This window comes from Callithrix jacchus, chromosome 7 (genome assembly GCF_049354715.1).
Source record: "Callithrix jacchus isolate 240 chromosome 7, calJac240_pri, whole genome shotgun sequence".
Lineage (NCBI taxonomy): Eukaryota > Metazoa > Chordata > Mammalia > Primates > Cebidae > Callithrix > Callithrix jacchus.
Window position 1 is genome coordinate 138617901 of NC_133508.1, and position 24268 is coordinate 138642168.

A 24268-nucleotide genomic window follows, 5' to 3' on the forward strand; every position below is an offset into this window, starting at 1 on the left:
TCTATTCCCAGCTTATTTATTTAACAGATAACTCTTGTTAATATTAGATAATGTTAGTATTTCAGGTTTTGCTTAACTTGGGAAAGTTGATAAACAATATTTGACTGTACTCTTAATAGTTCCTAATTGGAAACATTAAGTCTCTAAGTTATGAGCCACTGAGTCATCTGCTAATAATGCCCCGTGAATGTTAGCTCCATTGAGAGCCAGCTGTCATACAACGCAGAATAACCAGATTCCTGCCTACGTGTGACGGTCTCTCTGAGCAAGGTATTCTCCCTTATCTGTGCTAACATGGAGTTGAAAGTGTTTGTAAAAGGAGGAAAGTTAGACCTTTAAAAGAAGCATGCAGTTTGAAAATGATTACTTACTGAATAAGGTCGCAGTATTGGTGTAATATTATCTGAGTGGATGCTGATATACACAAAAGAGTACTCTCGCAAGAAGCTTCCAAAATAACATAATGCACTAGCAGATAGGTATCTATAAGGTTAGGCAGTGAATGAAGAGTTCAGATGATAATCACCTCAACATTCCCATTTCCATTTGAATGTCACTGTTACTGGGCTCTTTTTAATTCTATTCCAGGACATGCATCTACCAAAAAGTTTTACTTTAGAAGTTTCTTGGTATGGTAGGAGGAGTTTGATGATGGTGGAAATATGTGGATATACTATCAGTATGGATGCAAATATGTTTCACAGGTTAAATTATTCTAAAAATATTTTTATCAAATACCTTATTCTGATATTGCTTGCATCTGGGTTTAAATGCATACTTTCCTGGAGAAACGTGTTATCTTTTACTCTTGTCTCAGTAGGTACCAGACGTTCAAATGCTGTTTTCCCACCTCAAAGGAATTAAGGACCTAAAGGCAGTTACCACTGATATAGGAAGAGTGGCACCAATAAGTCATGCAGTGTGTAGAAAAGAAGAAAGCATCCCAACCAATCCTGAAAATGTTTGGCTGAGAGCTATGCACTGGGTGGCAGGAGAAACTGATTAACCTTTTACTCCTAAGAAGATTCCTCAGGCATAGAGCATGGTTAATGCCGTGAGACATACAGTATTTAATAGGTGTTCAGCATCTCAGAAAAAATATTAGTTATTGTAGGAATATCACTGATAGATTGTGGCTCTCGGAAAGCCTGGGGAGTAGAACCTGTACATATTTCACTTTCTTTGTCTTTTGCTGGCCTTTGTTGGAAGTCTTATGGAGCAGTTTAAGTGGGCAGAAGATGAGCTAAAGGAATGGGAGGAGGAGACATAAGGAACCCACAAAATTAAATATCCTGCCAAGAAGCTTGTCCATTCAGCAGCTTCCATTGCTTAGCACTTGGCCTGATCCTGTGAAGGATGCAGAAGCAATGTAAGAACTGGCCCCTACCCTCCAGAATCACCATCTAAGTGGGGCTACAACACAGGAAAATGTGCACTGAACATCAGAGCCAGGAAGTGCCATGATGCAGATGCCTACCAGAGAGCTAGGAAAGGTCAGAGAAGGGGCCAGAGTGTTGTCTGGATTGTCAGGGAAGGCTCCCGAGAGGAGCCTGGGTTGAGCTTTTGAGACCAGGAAGTTAAGGTTAGCAGAGGCCAGGGAAGGAGCAGCATTCCAGAATGAGCAGATATTTGGAGTGGCAAGGATAGCTGAGGGCCCCGGAAGCTGTTCTGGGTAAAGAGAACACATGTGGGAACATATACAGATTTCATTAGAGAGGCAAGAGTGGCCAGATTATGAATTGTCATGTAATTTTGGATGAGGGTTTGGATTTCATAATTTAAGCAAATAGCATGATGGAATCTACATCAAAGGTGGGTTGCTGTGAAGGCAGTATTTAGAACAGAACAGGAAGAAAGCCAAAAGCAAGAAGACCATTTGGCTGGCAGTTTTCTGAGGGTAAGAATGAGATAGATACCTGAATTGGGATGGTGCAGCTGTGAATTACTGAAGGGTCAATTTCATACTGCAGAGGAGGAAAGCACTTTACTTAGAAAGGGGACAGGGAGGGCTGAACAGTGTACAAACTTTGCAAGGGTGGTTTGCAGAGAGAACAGGGGAGTTCTTGCAAGGGGGTGGGGTGAGTGGAAACATGGGAATTTGAGCTAGATTACAGGGAAGAAGATGAATTTGGATTCAGACGCATTAAATCAGACATAAAAGCTATTCTTTGTAGCATTGTCATGAAAACATTTTAAGTCATAGACTGAAATTCAGGTGCGAAGCCAAATCATATCCAAAAATCTCCTGCATTCATCAGGGAAAAATTAGTTTAAGTGAAGACAGCAGTGGGGCCAAAACCTAACTGCGAGGGCTAACTACTGTTTGGATGGAATTATAATATTTTAGATAAGATTTAAGAGGATTCTAATTCTAGCTACTTGATAGAAATGCAAATGATGATAAGGCTTTTAGAGTTAGATAAGAGAAAGAGCTAGCATCCTGATATTGTATAATTGAAACAGAGATTCAGGTCCTTTAGTGAAGAATATTAGATATTTTAAGATTACAGATAGGTTATCTAATCTAATTTATCTACCTGTTGTTGAGATTATTTAATTTGCATTTACTGTGTTTTCATCGGCTTATCATTTCTCTCTTCTAGAGCTAACTTATCTCTTGTTAGAAATTTTGGAGAAATAAAGTGTTTTATTTCTTTATGGATAGAATAGTCCCAGAGAGAGAGAGAAACAAGGATGGACACTTAGAAGACAGTCCAAGGAGAGAATTCTAATGCCTGACAGAAGTAATGTTTAGAATGAGGGCTTTTAACTCAAGTTCTCACAGACATGGGATAGGAATCTTTGCACCAGATTTTCTTCCAATAATAGAGTTAAATGTGTGTCATTTGCTTCATTAAAATGGAGGTAGCATCCTATCCTCTAACAGTATATCATGATCTCAAGAAAATAAAAATGTACCATTTCTACTTCATGGCTAAAAATGACTTGGGCTGGTTGTAAAAATTAGTTATAGTGGCATGTATCAGCGTATTTAAAAGTAAAAATGCACTGCAGAATGTGCAAGGAATAGATAAGAACTTTGATTATAAACAAGAGCATACTTCATGGTAAGTGAAAAGCAAACATGAGGCCATTCATGAGAAAAGTATGTCATGAATACATCAGTGTGTATATGAGGGCTCCAAGGTCATTGATTCTAAGAATAACTAAACTCCCTCCAATTCCCTGGCTAGTCTGCTTGGGTGGTGTCTGGGAATCTCCTTAATAAGTCACTGATATCCATAGATATCCCTAGAACCCTTTCCTGGCAAGAATATTAACTTTGGAAGAATTCTGTGGTTGTCAAGTCAAGCGGTTACCTGAAGAGAGGCAGAGTATATTGGAAGATGATGTAAACTCGTTCCCAGTTAGATTAGCTCACTTTTACCCCATCCTTGGCTGTAAAAACTTTTTGTCACAGTTCAGATTAGGCCATGGTACAAGTAACAGCAACTCAAAAACCTTAAATAGGCTTCAAGAAGATAGTTATTTCTCTTTCCCAAAAAGTCCTTGAAACAACCCACAGCTGGAGGAGGGCTGGTCATCTCCCTTCCAGGAAATCTTTAGCTATCCAGGTTCTTTTAGGCTCATGCTCCACCATCCAGAGGGGAGACTTTCCTCCTCATGGACCAAGATAGTAGCTTTTAAATTCCAGGCAGCAGGACAGAATGAAGAGCCAAAAAGGCAGGCAAAGGCATGTGCCCACTTAGAAAAGGTCCCAGAAGCTGTCTCATCACCCTTTTGTTGATATTTCATTGGCCAGAACTTGGTTGTATGGCTATACCAAACTGTAAGGGAGGCTGAGAAATGGAGCCTTCTCTCTAGGCCAACATAGCCCAGTGCATGACCTATGACATGAAAGAAGCGAAGAATAAATACTGGCAGAAAGTATAAAAGCACACCTTCCTTTCCATTGCAGTGGCACCTTGGTATCAGCAGGTCAAATTGTATAGCTGCCTGCGGAGGTGCCTGAAACAGGGTGGCAGTTGCAGAATAGTGCAGCAGTTGCTAAGAGCAGGTACCCTGGGGTCACACCACTTAGGTTTGATTCCAGATTTTTCTCAGATGTAAAGAGGAAATAATACTAGTACCTTCCATTTAGAGTTGTTGTGACGATTAAGTAAAATACTGAATGTAGCATGTTCAGCATATTATCTAAGACTTCAGAACCATTTGATAAATGTCATTAGCTATTATATTAAAAGTAAAATGAACTCTTAAAAAAAAAGTAAAATGAAAAGTTTTAGAACATCCATATACATGTAACTTTTCTATACATCCATGCAGTATGGAGAATATATTTACTTTTTTTCCAGCTATAATAAGAGTCAGAGTGGTTTTCATTTCTAATTGCACTTTTCTCCTTTTGAAAATAAGCTGGCATGTGCATTTGGAGGTGGTTTCTAACAAATTGTATGAATGATTTTCTTAAATTTTCCATGGGTTCGGCATATTTCGTTGACACCATCTTACAGGCTTTTCTTTATAACAGTTTCTATGTGAAGGGTTATTTTACCCTACGAATCTACAGCACACCCTTTCCACTGATGTAACAAAGTGGGGATTGGGCACTTCATCAAGAGGATGAGGCCATTGTTGGCCATCCTTGCGTGGATGGTGTTCAAAGATGGCAGTGTGGAGTGGGTATTCTCTGTGTTTGCCTATAAAAGGATAGACAGCTCTGAATTGCTAAATACTATTGTCTATCAAAATGTAAAAGTTTGGCTTGTTCTTCATTTACAAATGGTGATAGGAAAGAAGTGGGTGAAAATGTAGCTTGATAATCCAACTTTGATGTGACAATTTTCTCATGATTGCAGACAACAAAAGAGTTGTGTTGAGATATTTTTGCCGAGACCTAAATGCTCTTTTGCTTCTCTCCTTTTCTTCCTTTCTCAAAGCCCCCTCTTTGTTCTGTGGCTTTTCTTTTGTAACTCCTCCAGGCTACAGCTTTGTTCCCCCTTCTTCCACTCCTTTCTGGTCAGGTACTGCTTTACTGCTTTTATTTGTCTCTTCAACTTGCTTCTGCTTGCAAATAAAGTATTTGAGTTCAATGTATGGCTTCTCATATAGATACGTCTCCTCACAGACAGTCCCTCAAGCTCCATTACCACCATGCACTTTACTCTTCTCTGTCATAAAGTCATTGTCGTGACATTTCACTCATTTTTGCGTGTGTGCTCATGCCATGTATTTCAGTAAGACATTTTATAATTTACCTGTTGGGGAGAGTTTGGAGAGGGATAGGGCTAGAAGTAGAAAGGAGAATGAAAATCTATAAAATCATTATTTTTCTTGAGAACCAGAAATTTTAGTTGAGAAAAGCCAATATTTATGTATTTTCCTAAAGAAAATGAATAGAATTCAAAGCCAAACTTTGTTTCCAAATATAAAATAAAATTTAGTACATATGACTTGAAAAGATGACTGGCGCCCATGAATTCTGAATTTCTTCAGGTTGTGCCTGGGCGTTTTGGTCTTGATTTCTGTCATTAGCCAGAGAGTTTAATGGCTATTTACATGACATTAGATAAAGTCTGTTTCCTGACAGATGTTTAAAAATTAACCTGCATATCCCAATAATAATTGAAGAATTTAAAACTAGAAAAACCTTAGATGTCATCTAGTACAAACCTTTCATTTCATATATGAGAAAAATGTGACTTCGAGGGGTTAGAAGACCTATGCAAGGTCACACCGTTAAGTCGATGATTGGGTTTTTCCGTCACAGGGGTGTTTTTATGTGTACCGACTCTAACAGTAGTGCCCTAGTAATGGGACAGTTTTCAGTGAGAAAGCTATTAAAGTGGTTTGTGTCCTGAACAGTAAAATAAAATGACCTATTTTTACTCCCTTTACAGTTCTGAAATCTACAGTATTGCCATTCATTTATCTCATGATGGACACCTGGAGTCTAAAAAATTTTATGTCATTACAAAGCCATGAATAATAGGTCAGAGATCCCTGTGGCCAAGTGGGCAGGCCCTTCCAGGGTAACACGGGTCATAACTTCTACTGCCTGAGCCCTGGGAACTGTTAAAAATACAGATGGATGGTGTTTCCCATTTGTCTCTTTTTCTTACACTTAAGTTCCTTTACCATTTAAGATTTATAAAGTTTTACCAATCTCCGATGAGTGATTCTCAGATTCACTGAACATATAATTGAAAACACTTTATAACCCCGAAGAGCAACAGGTAGGGAAGTTAATATAAAATGTGCTGTGAAACACTAGAGACTAACAAACTGAACCGCTGGAATGGAGTTTTCTTTTCAGAACAGGGCCAGCAAGGGCAGGGAGAAAGTTAGCTCCTCTCCTGCCGTCAAAAATTAAACACACACACACACACACACACACACACACACACACACACACACACACACACCCCACCTCTGGACACAGGAGATGAATACCCGAATACCTTGCCATCTTGTTTTTGATTAGATACATCAGTAAAGGTTTTCTGTAAGGCAGTATTTGTTTCAAAGAAAGAAAATATATGGATAGTATTTGTTTCTTCTGATTCACACCCCTTCACATAGGTGAATTATATAGAGAACTGTAACTAAATTTATCACCAAATAGTTTTAACATAGAAAGTCTCTAGGGGAGAGTGCCACCTAACCAGAAGTGAGCATAGATTTGACAGACTTACATCAGAGCAAAATGTTTCTTCGTTTTGAGTGTTAGTTGAAGCAGTTACTGGATGAAAACATAAAGCTTTATCTTGGAGGTGCTAGTTAGAAACAGATGACTGGCCATCAGTAGGAAATTTTTGATGAAATTATTTTAGATTCTATCTCCTTAGATACTTAGATATTAACCAGGTTTTTTTAAATTTGGGATTCTTTGTTTTGTTTCATTTTTACAAACACTAGTCTTTACTTTGAAGTTCTTATATATGAAGAATGAAAGAAAGGACAGTGGTTCTTTAAACTTTATGAAATGAATTTGCCTGCACCTGATTGAATTGAAAGAGCAATTTGCTGCTTTCAAGCTCCTCTACCATTATCGCTGGTCTGTAATGAAATCATGACTGTGCATTTGATAGCATCAATAACATTCATCTGATTGGGTTCTTACGGTTGTTAACTAACTGCAAGCTTACTCTCATTCCTTGTCATTTTTGACAGTGTTAAGCCCAAAAGTGCTGGGCATTGCCATCGCTCGGTATGACTTCTGTGCAAGAGATATGCGAGAGTTGTCCTTATTGAAAGGAGATGTGGTGAAGATTTACACAAAGATGAGTGCAAATGGCTGGTGGAGAGGAGAAGTGAACGGCAGGGTAAGCTGGCCCTCCTGATGTCCTGGTGCACCTGAATGAAGGGGACTGAGCAGTTGTTGATACCCATTGTGGTGCCAGGGAGAAGCCTCTATACCGTATCGCAGCCTTCAGCCCACAGGCCCCTGCCCTCTGGAGACTGGTGCTATATTTTGCTGGTACTAGGGACTCACTGGAAATATTTGAAATGAATATGATAGTGACATAAATAAAATTCACCTGGGCAAGTGTGGTAGCTTCCTGCTTGGAAAAGAGTTGAGGAGCACGTCAGCTCTTTTTAGACCCTGAGCCATTGAGCTAAACTTTATGTGTATTGCAAAATATCTATACGAGCTGCTGATCTAAATTGGAAAGAATGGGACGTAATACCTCTGTCTTTTTATCCTGTTCTACAGCAGAAATAGGAATCATTATGCATCAGAGCCCCCCGTATTATACTTAATTTACATATTTATTTGTGTGCTAGTGGATTAGAACACTGTTTAAGTTTATTTTATTCCTCCATTTTGGTCATTCACTCTATTAGGCTTCTACGAGCAGTCAAACCAATCCTCTCACCTACAATGAGAGGATTGTAAAACCCCCGTTTCATTGGGGTACTACGGAAACAAAATGCTGTGTTGTAGAATCCTTTGAAGTGTCAGATACAAAGTCATGTTGCTATGTTCGTTGCTTTTCTTTTTTAGGTGGGCTGGTTTCCATCCACATATGTGGAAGAGGATGAATAAATTCAAATCCAGCATTGCATCCTGCACCAAAAATTTCAGAGAAGTGATAAACAGAGGCCTGCACAGCATTGTGAATTAACTGAAGTGTTTAAAAAGCTGCATTTCTGGCTGTTCAACATCCTCGCTCCTTAACCCCTCCTAAGTCTTAATGCTGAGATTTCTAAAAGATGCTGGTACTGACAGATTAATGGCTTGCCTAGAGCTGTTCAAGAAGCAGCCTGCCTGTCTGTCATTGTCAGGGACCAGGGCAAAGCCAAGAGCTGTTCTTCCCAGAAGAGCCCTGCAAACACATTGGTTCATGTGTCTCTACTTCATCTGGTCAGATACCATGAATGCTAGTCATTAGTAAATCTTTAATACAGTTTTGCTTTATTCTCACCTGCCATTCACCAGATTATGATGGTGCAAAGAAGCAGAAGTATAATTTTTCTTTTCCCAGCATGAAGAAACATTGGCGCTCTGCCATTTGAGCAGCTTACTGGAAAGATCCAGCCTTACTCGTCTTAAACTGTCCAACAAGGTGACTCATTGCCCGACAAACACTTTTACCCTCAGATGTTACTTGTGTTATTATTAAATATGAGGCCAGTGCTCAGGTTAGCATCATAAAGTGAAATATCCCTGAAGGGTTTTAATTATTCATTTGGTGTCCTGGTTATATTTGCAAACCTCTTTATAAAAAGGGAAAAAACACATAAAAGAGAGAGTAATCTTCATAGTTAACCTTCACAATCTTTATGATTTCATAGGATTATTTTGGAAATCTAGTACTTGACTTTATGAAAGAATCTTGGCTGGGTGTATTATGTGTAGTTGCCAATAATCTGAATAAGGTGGTATTGTTGACAGAAACAGATCAAGGGCTATAAATTATGTCATTTTAGAGCAGCAATATCTATTAACACATGCCTTTTCCTCCCACCCCCCTCCCCCCCGACACAAAAATTACTTTTTGATTCCCACATTTTCTTAGAGCACAAACAACTTCATTAAGGATTTTGGAAGGAAAGCACAGCTAGGTCCTTTATTCATTTCTGGGACAGAAAAAGGGACATTGGGCTTTCAGTTTCTCTCAGAGTCTCGCCCTGGGCAGCCTGTCCTGGGAGTGTATTAACAGGAGGGAAGATCAGCCTTGCAGTACATTTGTTTTGCCAAGCCATCACTCTTGAGCCCCCAGTCGAGGCAGTCCAGTTAAGACACTGACTTGGCCCTTCCCTGATGAAATACTTCCTCCATTGCTGAAGTCGTATACTGACAAGATTGAGAGAGTTTTCATTTTTGGAAAAATAACAACAACCCAAAGTTAGAAGCATTAACTTAGTAGAGCTGAACCAGGGGCATTCAATTCTGAAATTTCAAATCATCTCTGAAACGGAGCGGGTGTGGCCTGCCCTCTCCTCAAGCCATTTGGGTACCAGAATTCATGGTTGACTGGATACATCCCCCTGTTAGAGACCCTCATGGGCTAGGACTTTTCATCTAGGGTAGATTCAAGACCTTTACCTCAGAATTATGTAAACTGTGATTGTGTTTTAGAAAAATTCTTATTTGCTAAAACTAGTTAAGTCGTTGTATATGTGTAAATGATGACAAAAATGTATTTTATAAAATGTTCTGTACAGTAGAGTTACACCTCAAAGTGTACTGTTGGAATGGATTCCTTTCTATAAAGTCTTATCGGTGACTCTGTCTCGGGAATGTTTTGTCTGTTGCCATCAGCCAACTTTGTTGTGGAGGGAGCAGCCTCACCCAGGCAGAACACTCCTGTGGATGGTATTGTAGCATGTTTTGTTTGTTTTAGTCAACAGACCCTCTCCTTATACGTAGTGTTTAGTCTTCCTGTTGCATTTCATGGGCCCAGGGGTTTCCTAGCAGAGGATATTAGAGCCCCTTTTTTGTGACATTACTGATTACATCCTTGTCTATGTTTAATACTTTGTATTGGAAACTTTAAATGCTGCGGATTTGTGTAGAGTTCTAATACCAAAGACGGAAGTAAGTGTTTTCCATATACTTTGTCTTGCCTGTATGCAGCCCTTGTGTAATATGGTGAATTAGAGTGGTATTTCGCTTTGTATTATTTTGTAAATATGTCAATACAATAAATAGTGACTAAGTTGATTTCTCGGAGTTGGAGTCTTTTTATTGAATGATCCCTGTATTAGTCAGGGTTCCGCTGAAAATGGATGGTGCTGGATCATCGGGCCTGTACTTGGCTGTCGCCAGCAGTCCAAAGTGGATGGGAGTGGTGGGGGGAGCAGGAGTCACCTCCCTCCCACCATCAGCCCTGCAGGCGCTACCTGTCAAATGGGACAGCTGCAGCAGTGACCCAGGGCTGAGCCTGGGTGGAGCCACCGCAGGTGCAGATCTTGGTGGTAGTAGCAAATATTCGAAGGAGAACTTTTGAAGGCCGAAGTCGAAAAGGGTTCCATGTGAACAGCAGCTGAACGTGGGTTGGTCAGTCAGTCCTGAGAGATTGGTGAGCGCCACTTTGAAGTGACGAGTGATGGCCTCCATTGCACTCAGCCAATCCAAAGGGAGTCAGGTTCAGATCTCCGAATCCGGAGTGGCAGAGATGGGCACTGCCAGGTGTCCAGCACAGCAACGCAGTGGGTCCCAGAGCAGCCAGCAGGAGCCCCGGGGAGAGTTCCCTTCTCTTTGCGAAGGTCAGGGTGCCCTGAAATTGGGTTCACCTAGAGAGAGGGGTCCATGCCTTGAAAAGCATCGCGGTTCCAGTGGCATCTAGTGAGCTCTGGCTGGCCCTTGAAAATCCTGGAGAGAGGGTGTAAATCTCATGCTGGGCTGTACCCGCATCTGCAGCATTCCTCCCTCTGGAACTAAGACCACTAGGCTGCAGAGCATAATATTGTGGGAACAGGAAACAACAATTTTGCTAATGTATCACTAGGGGTGATGGTGAGTGGTGCCACTTCCACTTCTACCCCTTAATTCCTGGACCTGTGAGTCCTGGCTATGGGAGAAACAGTACCATATATTTAATGCTGATTCAGAGCATACACGACCTTCTAAAGAATTTTGTCCCAGCCCTGCCAAGTATTGTCACCTAATTGGCATTGTAACTGTGCCTTGAAAAGGCCATCCTAACTTTCTATCCTGCTGCTTCAGTATGATGTGGAACATGGTAAGACCAGTGAATTCCATGAGCACAAGCCCACTGCTGCACTTCTTAAGTCGTAAAGTGAGTGCCTTGATTAGATGCAATGCTGTGTGGAATACCATGGTGGTGGATAAGGCATTCTGTGAGTCCATGGTTGGTAGTCTTGACAGAAGGATTGATGCAGGATAGGCAAATCCATATCCGGAGTAAGTGTCTATTCCAGTGAGGACAAACCTCTGCCCTTTCCATGATGGAAGAGGTCCAGTAATAATCTACCTGCCACCAGATAGCTGGCTGTTCACCCCGAGGAATGGTGCCATATCGAGGGCTCAGTGTTGGTAGCTGCTGCTAGCAAATTGGGCGCCCAGCAGAGTCCATGGCCAGGTCAGCCTTGGCAAGTGGGAGTCCATGTTGCTGAGCCCATATGTAACCTCCATCCCTGCCACCATGGCCTCTTTGTTCATGGGCCCATTGAACAATGATAGGGCTGGCTGGGGAAAGAGGCTGAGTGGTGTCCACAGAACAGGTCATCCTATCCACTTGATTATTAAAATCTTCCTCTGCTGAGGTCACTTGTTGGTGAACACTCACATGGGATACAAATTTCTTCACAGTTTTTGATCACTCAGAGAAATCCATCCACGTACGTCTTCCCCAGATTTCTTTGTCACCAATTTTCCAATCATGCTTCTTCCAAGTCCCTGACCAACCAGCCAAATTATTGGCTACAGCCCATGAATCAGTATATAATCACACATCTGGCCATTTCTCCCATGAGGATCCATTTCCTCTTCTGTAATAAAGAGATCATTAGGCCAGGTGCAGTGGCTCATACCTGTAACCCCAGCACTTTGGGAGGCCAAGGTGGGCGGATCATAAGGTCAGGAGTTAGAGGCCAGCCTGACCAACATGGTGAAACCCTGTCTGTATGAAAAATACAAAAATTAGGCAGCTGTGGTGGCATGCACCTGTATTCCTGGCTACTCAGGAGGCTAAGGCAGGAGAATCGCTTGAACCTGGGAGGCAGAAGTTTCAGTGAGCCGAGATCGCACTGCTATACTCCAGCCTGGGTGACAGAGCAAGACTCTGTCTCAAGTAAGGAAATAAATAAATAAAGAGATCTTTAAAAGTGCCTGAGAGAGCTGTTATGAAGAATAAATAATAACATGAGAAAAGCCCCTAGTACAGAGCCTCACACGTAGTAGGTATGCAAGAAATGTTGGTTTCCCTCCCCTTATGAAAGATAAGATACTCAGGTACAAAATTATGTACTTGTAGCCTTTATTTTGAATATTATTGAGAGTTTATGTTTTTTTTTACACATAGTTTAATTTCATCACTCAAATTATGGACAGAGTAAAAGGTATACATGTTCAGGAAGATTAATATGCAAACCCACAAACAACCTCAGAAGTTGAAGCTAACGGCTGTACATTATTTTGACTAGGAAAATGGAATTTTTACTTAGCTCATAATCATTTAGACTGAGTCCATTAGTCACTTCATTTTTCACAGAAACTAGTTTGCTGGGATTGGTTGGACTCTGATTAGAAATGTTATGCACCCATATCTGGTCTGGCAGACTTTGGAAGCCACCGTATTCTAAGTAATGAGCAAGTCCCAGAAAGGATATCGTAAAGGAATTCCATCTCTCATTCGGTGCCATTGATTAAACCAGATTGAGGGAAACAGTGACAGAAAACAAACTTTTTTCTGAAGCACTCTGGACACACTAGCTCTCTCAGTCCCTGAATTTCTAGGCACAATGCAACTACAAATCCCCAGGCGCATGGCCAGATGGGGAGAGGCCGTGGTGCAGAAACAGAGTGTACACAAAAGCCACTCCACACCCTGTTCTCTAACGGATGTTGGGGTCCACGTTGAGAGTGCCGAATAGGAGGGAAGGTGAACTCTAGAATAGCCAATGTGTCCAACTCATGATCTGGCTTGTCCAAGGTCATGCAGGTAGAAAATAGTGTCAAGGTAAAGACTCGAACTTGGGTGTCCCAGCTCCAAGTCAATAAATGCTGTCTCTGTTCCTCTCTCTTACATCAGCACTCAAGAGCCTCCGACTCCACAATTATTTCCTCCGTTCTTGAGGCCTTTCTTCTGGGAATCATTCTGGGTGACTGCTGGGATCCTAGATCAGGTGAGAATATGAGTGAGTCACAATCCTTGCACCTCTTGCTGTCAGCCTGTCGTGATGAATTTGAAACAAGTCAATAAGAATAGCAATGACTCAGGAGTCTGATCAGGAAATACTTGTGGATTTTCTTGTTCTTTCTTTTTTTTAACTTTAAGTTCTGTGATGCACGTGCAGATGCAAGTTTGTTACATAGGTGTACATGTGCCATGGTGGTTTGCTGCACCCATCAACCTGTTACCTAGACATGGATGATGGATTTTCTAGTGATCCAAATGACCTCTCTGCTGAAAGTGAATTTTTTTTCCAATGATAATTTTTAGTCCTTCTCCTTTTCTCCTTTGGCTGTTCTTTTTGTACCGGCATCTGCCAGACAGCATGCTAGGTAATTGTTGTATATTATCTCATTTATCTCCTATAATCCTTCTGAGAATTCGTTACAGACTGACATCATCCCATCTTTTAATCATGAAAAATCCTGTCCTAGTTTAGTAAGTCTTCTACACTAGGGTTGCTTTTCAAGGCTATTTGACATGTTTTACGAATCTATATGATCTTTTTGTCTAAAAAGCAGTATAAACTAGTGGTTAAGACTTTGGAACCAGACTGCCTGACTCTACCACTTTTTAGCTGTATGACCTTGGGCAAGATGCTTACACTGCCTAGTCCTCTGTTTCTCCATAGTTAGAATGGGATTATGATAGCACCTTAGTTCAGGGGGGTTTGTGAGGATTAAATGAAAGATTAGCTGTAATTTTTTTTTTTTTTCCGAGATGGAGTTTCACTCTTGTCGCCCACGCTGGAGTACAATGGTGCAATCTCAGCTCACTGCAACCTCTGCCTCCCGAGTTCAAGCAATTCTCCTGCCTCAACCTCCTGAGTAGCTGGGATTTCAGGCATGCACCACCACACCCATCTAATTTTGTATTTTTAGTAGAGATGGGTATCTCCATGTTGGTCAGGCTGGTCTCAAACTCCTGACCACAGCGGATCTGTCCACCTTGGCCTCCCAAAAAGCTGGAATTACAGGTATGAGCCACTGTGTCAGCCATAGCTGTAAAATTTTTAGAAATGTGCCTGACAGAGTAGACATTCAGTAAATAAGAGAATCTAAAATTGCATGTTGACCACTACTTTAAATATGCATGCAAAAATAAGTGTTACAAATTGTGAAAACTCAGATATGTTAAAAGTTCCCTTTAAATATGTTTAGCCTTTAGAAGAAACTTCTTGAGTTGATTTATTTTTTGAGAAGGAGTTTCACTCTTGTCACTCAGCCTGCAGTGCAATGGCTCAATCTTGGCTCACTGCAAACCTCTGCCTCCCGAGTTGAAGCAATTCTCCTGCCTCAGGTGCCTGCCACCACATCTGGCTAATTTTTTTGTGTGTGTTTTTAGTAGAGGCAGGGTAGCACCATGTTGGCCAGGCTGGTTTTGAACTCCTGATTTCAGGTGATCCACCTGCCTTGGCCTCCCAAAGTGTTGGGATTACAGGTGTGAGCCACCATGCCCAGCCTTGAGTTAACTTTTCACATTAGTGATCCTTTCAAAATGATGCACAAATGGAACCCCAATCAAATGCTCTACCACAGCACCATGTGTTAGGGATCCACTGCTACCCGAAAAATTCTGTACTCCCAAACTTCGCAGTTGGGTACAGCAAACAACTATTATTTCACGGTTTCTGTGGGTAAGAAATCCAGGAGCAGATTCGCTGTGTATTACTGACTTCGGGTCTCCCATGAGGCTTCTATCAACGTGTCAGCCAGGCCATAGTCATCTCCAGGCCCAACTGGGGGAGTCTGCTCCACAGTTCACTCCTCTGGACCTCTCCACATGGCTGCCTCACAACATGGCATCTGGCTTCTCCCAAAATAAGCATCCAAGAGGGAAAGAGCAAAAGCACTTGAGATGAAAGCTGTTCTTTTTTTTTTTTTTTTTATTGGATTTTAGGTTTTGGGGTACATGAGCAGAGCATGCAAGACAGTTGCGTAGGAACACACATGGCAGTGTGCTTTTCTTTCCTTCTCCCCTTCACCCACATTTGGCATTTCTCCCTAGGCTATCCCTCACCACCTCCCCCTCCCACTGGCCCTCCCCTTTTCCCCCCAATAGACCCCAGTGTTTAGTACTCCCCGTTCTGTGTCCATGTGTTCTCATTTTTCATCACCCACCTATGAGTGAGAATATGCGGTGGTCTTTTTATAACCATCTTAGAAGTGACAGCCCAGCACTCAACTCTATTCTATCCCTTAGTGTTGAGTTACTAAATCCAGCTCATGCTCAAGGGGAGGGGCTTATACAGGATGAACACCACGACAAAGGAATTGTTGGGGGCCATCCAACCAGCTGCCTACGACAGATTGGTGCATTGAATGGTCATTGGACCTAAAGATGAGTCCTATCTGAAAGGCTTGTGTTACTTCAGAGAAACTTAAAGGAATCTAAAATGTAGTTCTTACTAAAAAATAATTTCCTATTGTTTCCTTTAATCAATATTTACTGAGCCCACTCTATACCAGCCTCTGCAGGGAATACAAGGATGAATAAGAGAAGGAGGTGTTCCCAGGGAAGCTCATTTTCTTTGCGCCTTTCCTCATTTAGGAAACGCCTTTCTTGAGGCTCGGATTGTTGGGAGAGAGAAAGAGGAAGAAAGGAAGAGTGGGAGAAGTGTCCAGTATGTGTGATGCAGGCTCAACCACACAGGAACACAGAGAAAAGCGAAACTCACAACCAGGCATGCCCTGGACGTAGCTGTCAAAAACTTAAAACCCTAAAATCCCAGAGTATGTGGCAAATCATCCATTCCTTCATTTTTTCATTCTTTCCTTCAACAAATGTGTATCGAGCTCCTTCTACAAACTCTATAATTCTAGCCTTTGAGGTTACAACAATGGACCTGACACGATTCCTACCCTTGAAAAACATATCTGCTTGCAGATGATGATGAGTAAGACACAGGTACGTAATGTTTGCCTCCATAACACTTGTTATGGAGGGAAGAAAAGGCAAAATAAGTGAGGAAAGTGTTATTTGAATGTGGTGATCAAAGGCGGCTTTATGAGGAAATTGCTTTTTTTGGCAGAGACCTAATTTAAGTGAGAAGAAAAAAAAAAGTGAATATCTGAGTGCTTAGTGTTTGGAGAAATACAAGGGCCCCTTGTGGTTGGAGCGGTGAAAAGGAAGAGAGTTTCTGGGAGCAGATCTGGTAGATCTTATAGGCGGGGAAAGGAGGGTGACAGTAGCCACTGGAGGCTTTTACGCAGGCATGTGAGGTGACCTCATTTACATGTCAGAAAGCTCACACTGGATGCTGTGCACTGAGATAGAGCTAGACCCGTGCAATCAACACTGGCTTTCTTTGATAATAGCTCCTGTATTTGTTTGCCAGGGATGTCATAATAAAGTACCACAAACCCAGTGGCTTAAGTAGCAGAAATTTATGGTCTCATAGTTCTTGAGGCCAGAACTCGAAGATCAAGGTCCCTGCAGGGTCATGCCTCCTCTGAAGGCACTAGAGAAGGATCCACTCCAAGGCTATCTCCTGGCCTCTGTAGTCCTTGGCTGCTGCAGCAGCATAGCTGTAATCTTCACGTGGCATTCTCCCTGTGTGTGTTTCTGTGTCTAAAATTCTCCTTTTTGTAAAGACACCAGTTACATTTAATTAGGGGCCCACCCTACACCAGCCTGACCTAGTCTTGACTAATCACATCTGCAACCACCCCATTTCCAAATAAGGTCACATTTTGAGGTACCAGTGCTTAGCACTTCAACATATGAATTTGAAGGGGACACAATTAAATTCGTAACAGCTCTCTTTCTTATACTCTCATGTTATTAGAGTGCATGCTAAATGATACAAATGCTTCAGCAGAGATTACTCGGGGCAGGGTGCAGCATGGGAAGAGTAGAGTGAGCCAGAGTGAGGCTATACTTAGGGATGGATGTGTTCACAGCCTGTCTCTGTCCCGCTCAACCTCAAGGGGCGTAAAAAAGGCCAAACTTTTGTAGAAATTCAAGTAGATACTGGTAGAAACAATACCCTTTCCACCCATGTGTTTGTCACCTTCTCAGGCCATCAGCCCCAAATGAATTACCTTTTTATTTTTCTTCCTCACTCTGTGTCAGAATCACACATCTTCCCACCAGGAGAGGAAAGCTCCTAGGTACTTTTGTGTAGGTGAGCTCATTAGGAAAAAGCAACCTATTTAAGTGGATTAATGAAACACTTCTGGACTCTGTGCAAATTAGGTCTACATAATATGAAGAAGGGAGAAAAACTGTGCTGTGGTTTTATAGAGAGGTGGGAAATGCCCTCAGCATTTATTATGCTTAATGATGAGATATTGTTGCTAGGTGGTTCGAAGGATAAAGTTTACATTAATAGTCTGTGAGGCAATGAATCTACATTAGTGTGAAAAAAAATTGTTTTCTTTATCTGTGTGCAGCCTATCTGGTTTACTCATTATGTGGTTTATTTTGCAATGTCTCTAAACTGCTGGATATAATCTCATTTTTTAAGCTCCTGCCTCAAAGATTGAGTGGATATTTAGGAGGGGCATCCAGGAAAGGGGGAGTGGATAAGCCCTAAATTAATAATTCTGGAATGATATACTGAACATCGCACTATCAGTTTGAAGCTGTCGGGCTGAAAGATCCAAATGAAAATCTGTTGTGTCCTCTTAGGACTTCTCAGCACAGCCCAAAACACAATTGAAATTGTGCAAGAGGCCTAAACTGAACTTTCATAACCACATGACAAGTTATTTTTACAACAATGAGCAGTTTCAAAGTTCTTAATGTAAGTACATGTAGTTTTTCCAAGATAATTCTGCAATACAACTATTGCGGTGGTGGAAAGAGCACAGGAACAAGAATAAGACTAACCACGTTCTAGTTCTTGACTCTTTCACTAATGAGCCAAGAGGCTCTGCGTGGAACCTCTCTGAGGCTCAGTTTTCTCATCTGTAGAATGAAGAAATCAAGCCCACTTCCAGTTCTAACATCCCATTATCCTGCATAAAGACATTCAATAAATATTTGGCCATGATAAATCTTCATGAAATCAAATTTGTAAATGGGACAGAGAACCGAGGCTCAAACAAAAATAGGTGGACAACTTTGAAGGGCATAAATCTTGCAACATTCTCTTCTTAATATCTCTGCTTCTTTCACCTGAGTCCCAGTCAACCTCATGTAGCCCAGATGATTCCAAGAGCCCCTAACTGCCATCCCTGCTTCCATTCTCACCTCCCTCTAATCTTTTGATTATATTATTTCATTCCCTTTTTCAGAACTCTTTAACACCTCCCATTTCTTTAATTCATGGCACAAGTGCTGGAAATACATGGTGAACAAAACAGACAATTCTTTGCTCTTATAGAGTCTACTTTATATTGGAAAGAACAGGGAGATAGACAATAAATGAATATACATGACATGATATCAGAAAGTGGTAAATACAATGAAAAAGATCAAAGCAAAGGAGGAGCTTGTATGAGGAATGTGCTACTTTAGATCTGTTGGTCGGGGAAAGCCTCTCTTGGTTAAGATGAGTTAGAGAGCTAATCTTGACCCAGATCATCTTGGTCCAGGATGACCTTGTAGGTAATGGAAAGGACTTAGGATTTTATGTTTCGGAAAACCAGTGAAGAATCTTAAGCAGGGATATGGTTTGGATGTGGTTCATTGCAGCCATGACTCATGCAAAAGCTGAATTGCCGGTGTGGCTGTGTTTGAAGGTGGAACCTAGTGGCAGATGTTTTCATCATGGGCGCGGATCCCTCATGGATCCTTCATGAACAGAATAATGCCCTTCCTTGGTGGTGAGTGAGTTCTTGCTCTCTGGAGAATGGATTAGTTACCATGAGAGCAGATTGTTAAAAAGGATCTGGCTTCCTCAATTTCATTCTCTGGCTTCCTTTCTCACGTGTGTTCTCTGCCTAATCTTGGACTTTACAGCCACCAGAATCATGAGCCAAATAAACATCTTTTCTTTATCAATTACCCAGGTTCAGGTATTTTCTTCTAGCAACACAAAAAGAACCAAGACAAGCAGGAAAGAGACATGATCAGATTTGCCTAATCAAAGAATCACTGTGGATTCTGGGCGGAAGTTTTACTAAAGGGAGACAGAAGTGGAAGCAGAGACCATAAGAGTACTCTTCTGCAACACAGGTGAAAAATGTTGGTGGTTCACATTAGCATGATATAAAGGGATGTGTAAGAAGTACTGGGATTTCAGATGTATTTTAAGTTACTGCTGGCCTAGCTTATGGCTTGAATGTAAAGTGACAATGGGAGAAAAAAATCATTACGGGAGGTGTCAACAGTTTTGGCTTCAGCAACTCTGTGCATGGTGATCTACATACATGGTTAAGGATGAAGAGCTGATTTGGGAAGGAAAGTAAGAAATCAGTTATTCAGATCTAGACACATTAAGCTTAAGATGCTCATTAGATATTAAACAGATATTGGGTAGGCAGTTGGGTCTGAGTCTGGAGTTTGAGGAGAGGTTGGGTCAGGAGGAAAACATTTGGAAATGAGTAGCATATTTTAAGCCAGGAGACTAAATGATATCATCTTAGCAAATGAGTATACGAGAAGCAGCAAGCTAATGTCTGAGCCTTGGGGCACTCCAGTGTTTAGAGTCTGGGTAGAAAAGAAGACTCCAGCAATAGGGACAAATCACAGGAGACCATCTAGAACATTCCCCACCACACCTACTAGTCTATTCGTACCAGTACCCTCCTCTGCTCTTGCTACATAAACTTCTCCACAGCTCACCAGTTCACCTACCCACAGAATCCTATTTCTTCTCTTGTGCTAAAGGACATCATTTCAGCAATATAACCCTCTCCATTACACAAATTCAGACTTCATTTATCTATCATACTGTCCATCAGGATACAGATCTCCTTAAAAAACAAATACATAAAAAGGAACGCTACTTTCCCTTATATCTACCTTCAGGTACTGCTCATTTTATGATCTCCCAGAAAGCAACACTTCTCAAAAGAGCTGACCAAAGTTGCGACCGTTCATTCCTCTTCTATTCTCTTTTGAACCCACTCTAGCCTGAACTTTTGACCTCAACACTCCACAAAACCTTCACCAAAATCTTCCACATTGCCAAGCCCAAAGGCCAACTCTCCAGCCTTTAAATCACTGATCACTCTTCTTTCTTGAGATTGTTGTTTCACTTAGTTCCCAAAACATCACTTGTTCTTGTTCATTTTTCTGTCTTACTAGACTGCCTCTTCCTGGACTCCTTCAATTCCTCCAACAATTATGTACTGCCTATTTTGCTCCAGGCATCGTTCTTGGCACTAGAGATACAGCAGTGAACAAGCCAAAGCCCTTCCTCTCATGCAGCATATCACCTTCTATTAGGTAGAAACAAATGAGGATGCTCTGGGATCCAGGTGAAGACAGTGTTTCAAGAAGGCAGGGGTGTTCAGCAGGTTGAGGTCAAGTGAGATGAGGACTGTGAATTAACCACTGCATTTGGCATTGAGGGGGTTGAGCAAAGCCTGACGTTGTGAGTTTTAGTGAAGAAGTAGAAATAGAAATCTGCTTGAAGTGGGTTTAAGATAAAATGGCAAGTAAGGAAGAGGTTGTTGCACGTGTACTTACCCCTTTTCAGGGCATTTTGAGATGGGGCTACTCGCTTTTCATTTTTTTTTTCCTGGAAAAAACTTTTTTCCAGAAAAAAATATTTTTACTTCACTCTTCATTTTTGATGTCTTAGCTTACGTGTCTCTCAGTGAGGTCCCTACCACTCAGTGTCCCTTGTTCTTACTTTGTCATTTTCTCTCATGGGCCCATCTTAATTTTCCTTCACAGCACTGTCATGTTCATAATTATAGACTACGGTGTTTGAAATGTGTTTATAACGTCTGTTCCACTATGTTTTAAATTCCATTAAGACTATTTGAAGCTCTGTGAGCTGAGTGCCTAGAGTGTTTCTGGCACAATGCGTTTCTTATTTAAATGAGTGAATGAATGAATGCATAACCAGTCCTTTTCCTCCGGAAACTCTGGTGCAAAGTGTGCCATATCACTTGGTTAAAACGGAACTACATTTCCCAGAATGCCATTCCCTTTATGTCTCCTGAACACAGTTGGTGTGGGGGAAATTCGTACAAGGTTTAGAAAGTACAAGTAAATGACTAGTCATCATCTTGGGAGTTCTTGAAGTCAAATATATGGAGAATAGACAGATTCTGAAGTGCCCAGGAGATTCAAACTCGTCACTTCTCTTCTGTATTTCTTGTCTAGCTCTTCTTTATGACTACTAGACCTGGCTTCAAAACCAGTTTCAAAACCAGGTGTTTGACCATTCCCCAGAGGTGGAACTAATCAGGGGCCATAGTTTCCCCTACCCCTATTAAGGACATTCCCTTTGCAGTCTCAGTAAACTCTCTTAGTTTTCCCTGCAAGCCTACGTTTGTCCACCCTGAACCAGCGCTTCAGAAGGGCCGGATGGTGACTCTATCTCCCTTCCTCCAACTCTCTCTTCTGCATATGACTTTCCTAGTATTTGCCACAATTAGATATGTGTAATTCTACAAAATAAATATCCAAAGTCACAGTGACTCTGGTTTCCTAACCAACCTTGGTTGTTGATATTGTTACCTCTGGGCTTAGATACATGGAATTCTCTCCTCCAGGACTGAGTGCTTTTCCTGTGCGTTCTATGGAATTATATCATATACTGTTTGATAGACTACATGAGCCGCATGAGTCATAGTCCCAATGAGAGACACATGGCACATCAGTAATGGAGCACTGAATGAAGATATTGTTTACAGAGCCTAGAGCTGGGTTGAGGGTTAAGTGAAACCACTGAGGCTTGGTAAGGCCTCCTGAGCCAGGAACAATGAATGACAAGAACCTAGTCCAAATAAACAAGGGACTGAGCAATTTCAGGAACCTGGGATACTGGAGGAATCTATAAGAGACAGCCTGAGAGGAGGCAGGACCAACCCACCGCCCCAAAGAGAGAGATTTGGGGAATAAATACCTTCGCTTCAGGGTCTCCCATCCTCCCATCCCTGCCAAGTCCTCCCATTGCCCAAACTCAATCATAAGTCAGAGGGCAAGGCACGGTGGTTGGCACAGTCCATGAAGATCAGCCCCCTGGGGACTGCAGCAGGGGAATGGAACAGAGTGCATGTAGGGGCAAACGGGGAATGTTTGCCAGGCTGTTGCATTCGGATTAAACTGAGAGTAAACTAGTGCTCTTTCTCCAGCTGCAACCACCATGTTATCAGGGATCTCCTTCCTGCCACAGATATGCCTGTCTAGTTCTTTATCTGGTGCACATTAGAGTGAGCAAGATCATAAATGTTCATTCAGGTGGAAATCATTCAGCTCAAATGTACTTTTGTCTTTTTTGAGAATTACCAAGGCATAGATTTTTAATTTAGTTGCAGTGACCTGTGCATCAAAACTCACAGGCTTGTTTTGGGATTTCTACATTTGGGATTGCCAAGAAAAAAAGTCATAATTTTATTGTCATTAGGACAATTAATTGAGAAGCACAAAATCCTCGATGATGGCTTCACAGTGATTCAAATGAATTTAATTAGATATTGCCTCATCCTCGTTCAACATTCGAGGTTTCGTTGAATGTCACAGTATTCCAAACACCAAATGATCCGACTGAGCAAAACAATTCAGATCATTTTAATCAGAGAAATGACATTCAATAATCACAAAAAAGTCTATGTGGAATGACTTGCGCTGGGAATTGACAGGGATTTCCTTCTAACAGTGGGGCAAGTGGCAGACAGGCCTGTCTCCTTGCCCATCTGCTGGCGATAGCAGGCTGGGATTTTCTGTGGCTGAAAGAAGGATCTCTGGATTCTGTCACTAGTCAGGAAGGCCACTGCCCCCATCATTAAACTTCTGGGGTGATTTATTTGTCTTGGATTATACTGCTTGGTTACTCTCTTCTCACGCCAGGTTTTAGTATCTTCTGTCCGTTTGCCTTTTTTTTGGCTTTATGCCACTGAATAAAATTTTTACTCACATCCAGGTCCATCATTGTTTTCTTACATCTTCACATCTTTATTTGATGAATGAATCTGTTAGATGAATCCCAGTAAAGAGCAATTAGTTCTCAAAATTTCTACCAAGGTTTACCTACTGCAGCGAAAAGTGAACTTGTACTTCCAGGATTTGTGGGAAGGAAGAGAAGACAGGTGCATCCCATTTTAAACTGGAAATCTTCTAGGTCTAATGTTTCATCAATCAAATGTATGTGGATTTTTAATTCTGTGTCACAACATCATAAAATGTAAACATAATAGTTTTCTGTGAATCTGAAAAAATTGCAGTTCCATGAAGATGGGCCATATTTTTCCATGGCCTCACACACCCCAGCACTGGCACACCACCATGGAATGCTATCTGAGAAGGACAAATTTTTGCCTATCAAATGATCACACACCACTCCCCGTATTACATATATGAGGGTATTAGCTGTGGGAAACAAACTTTCTGGAAGAAAATTTATCAAGACCAGTCAAACATTCATGTACTCTGACCCTGAAATTCATCATTGAAATTTACCCTAGATGTGCACAAAGACAGAGCTGTGAGAGTGTTTGTTACAGGGGCAAGGTATAACTGTGAAAGTCAGAAAGAACATAAATGTCCAACGGTAGTGAACTTGAATAAATGATGGTGCATCCAAACCAGGACTATTGTACATTTCCTCCCTTTCTCTTCCTAATAGTATCTACATTTTGCTAGTATTCTCCTCCCGCTACTCCCAACCCATATAATCCAGTGGATGAACGCACCCTCTGCGTTATTCAAGAAATAAGCCCTGATCGGGAAATAAGCCCAGTTTCAGCCAATCAGGATAAGCCTGTTCTTTGCATTACAGTCATTGGTTACAAGTCCAAATGAATAGGTACAATGTTTTTCTCTCTAAAGCTTCCTACTAGAATTGACTTTCTCACTACCTCTATTCTACCCTCTTTGAA

General features: G+C 41.4%; 1 protein-coding gene and 1 long non-coding RNA gene across 8 annotated transcripts in view; both read left to right on the plus strand.

The window, feature by feature from the left end:
• VAV3 (vav guanine nucleotide exchange factor 3) overlaps nucleotides 1-10132 on the plus strand; it is a 393845-nt gene extending 383713 nt beyond the window's left edge. For 5 of the 7 annotated variants that reach the window (XM_035252253.3, XM_017974986.4, XM_035252254.3 and 2 more), the window contains 3 exons: nucleotides 4902-4985; nucleotides 7135-7286; nucleotides 7970-10132. In XM_035252253.3, coding sequence (XP_035108144.3) covers nucleotides 4902-4985; nucleotides 7135-7286; nucleotides 7970-8011 — 278 coding nt within the window. In that variant the 3' untranslated portion in view covers nucleotides 8012-10132. The remainder of the gene's footprint in view (nucleotides 1-4901; nucleotides 4986-7134; nucleotides 7287-7969) is intronic. The other 2 variants (XM_009001808.4, XM_078332621.1) reach the window with 1 other exon arrangement.
• A 2220-nt stretch (nucleotides 10133-12352) lies between these two features.
• On the plus strand, nucleotides 12353-21172 carry LOC118143054 (uncharacterized). The gene is made up of 3 exons (XR_013520288.1): nucleotides 12353-13278; nucleotides 14046-16057; nucleotides 19283-21172. It is a non-coding gene; the product is annotated as an uncharacterized LOC118143054 (long non-coding RNA).
• Nucleotides 21173-24268: the final 3096 nt, after the last annotated feature.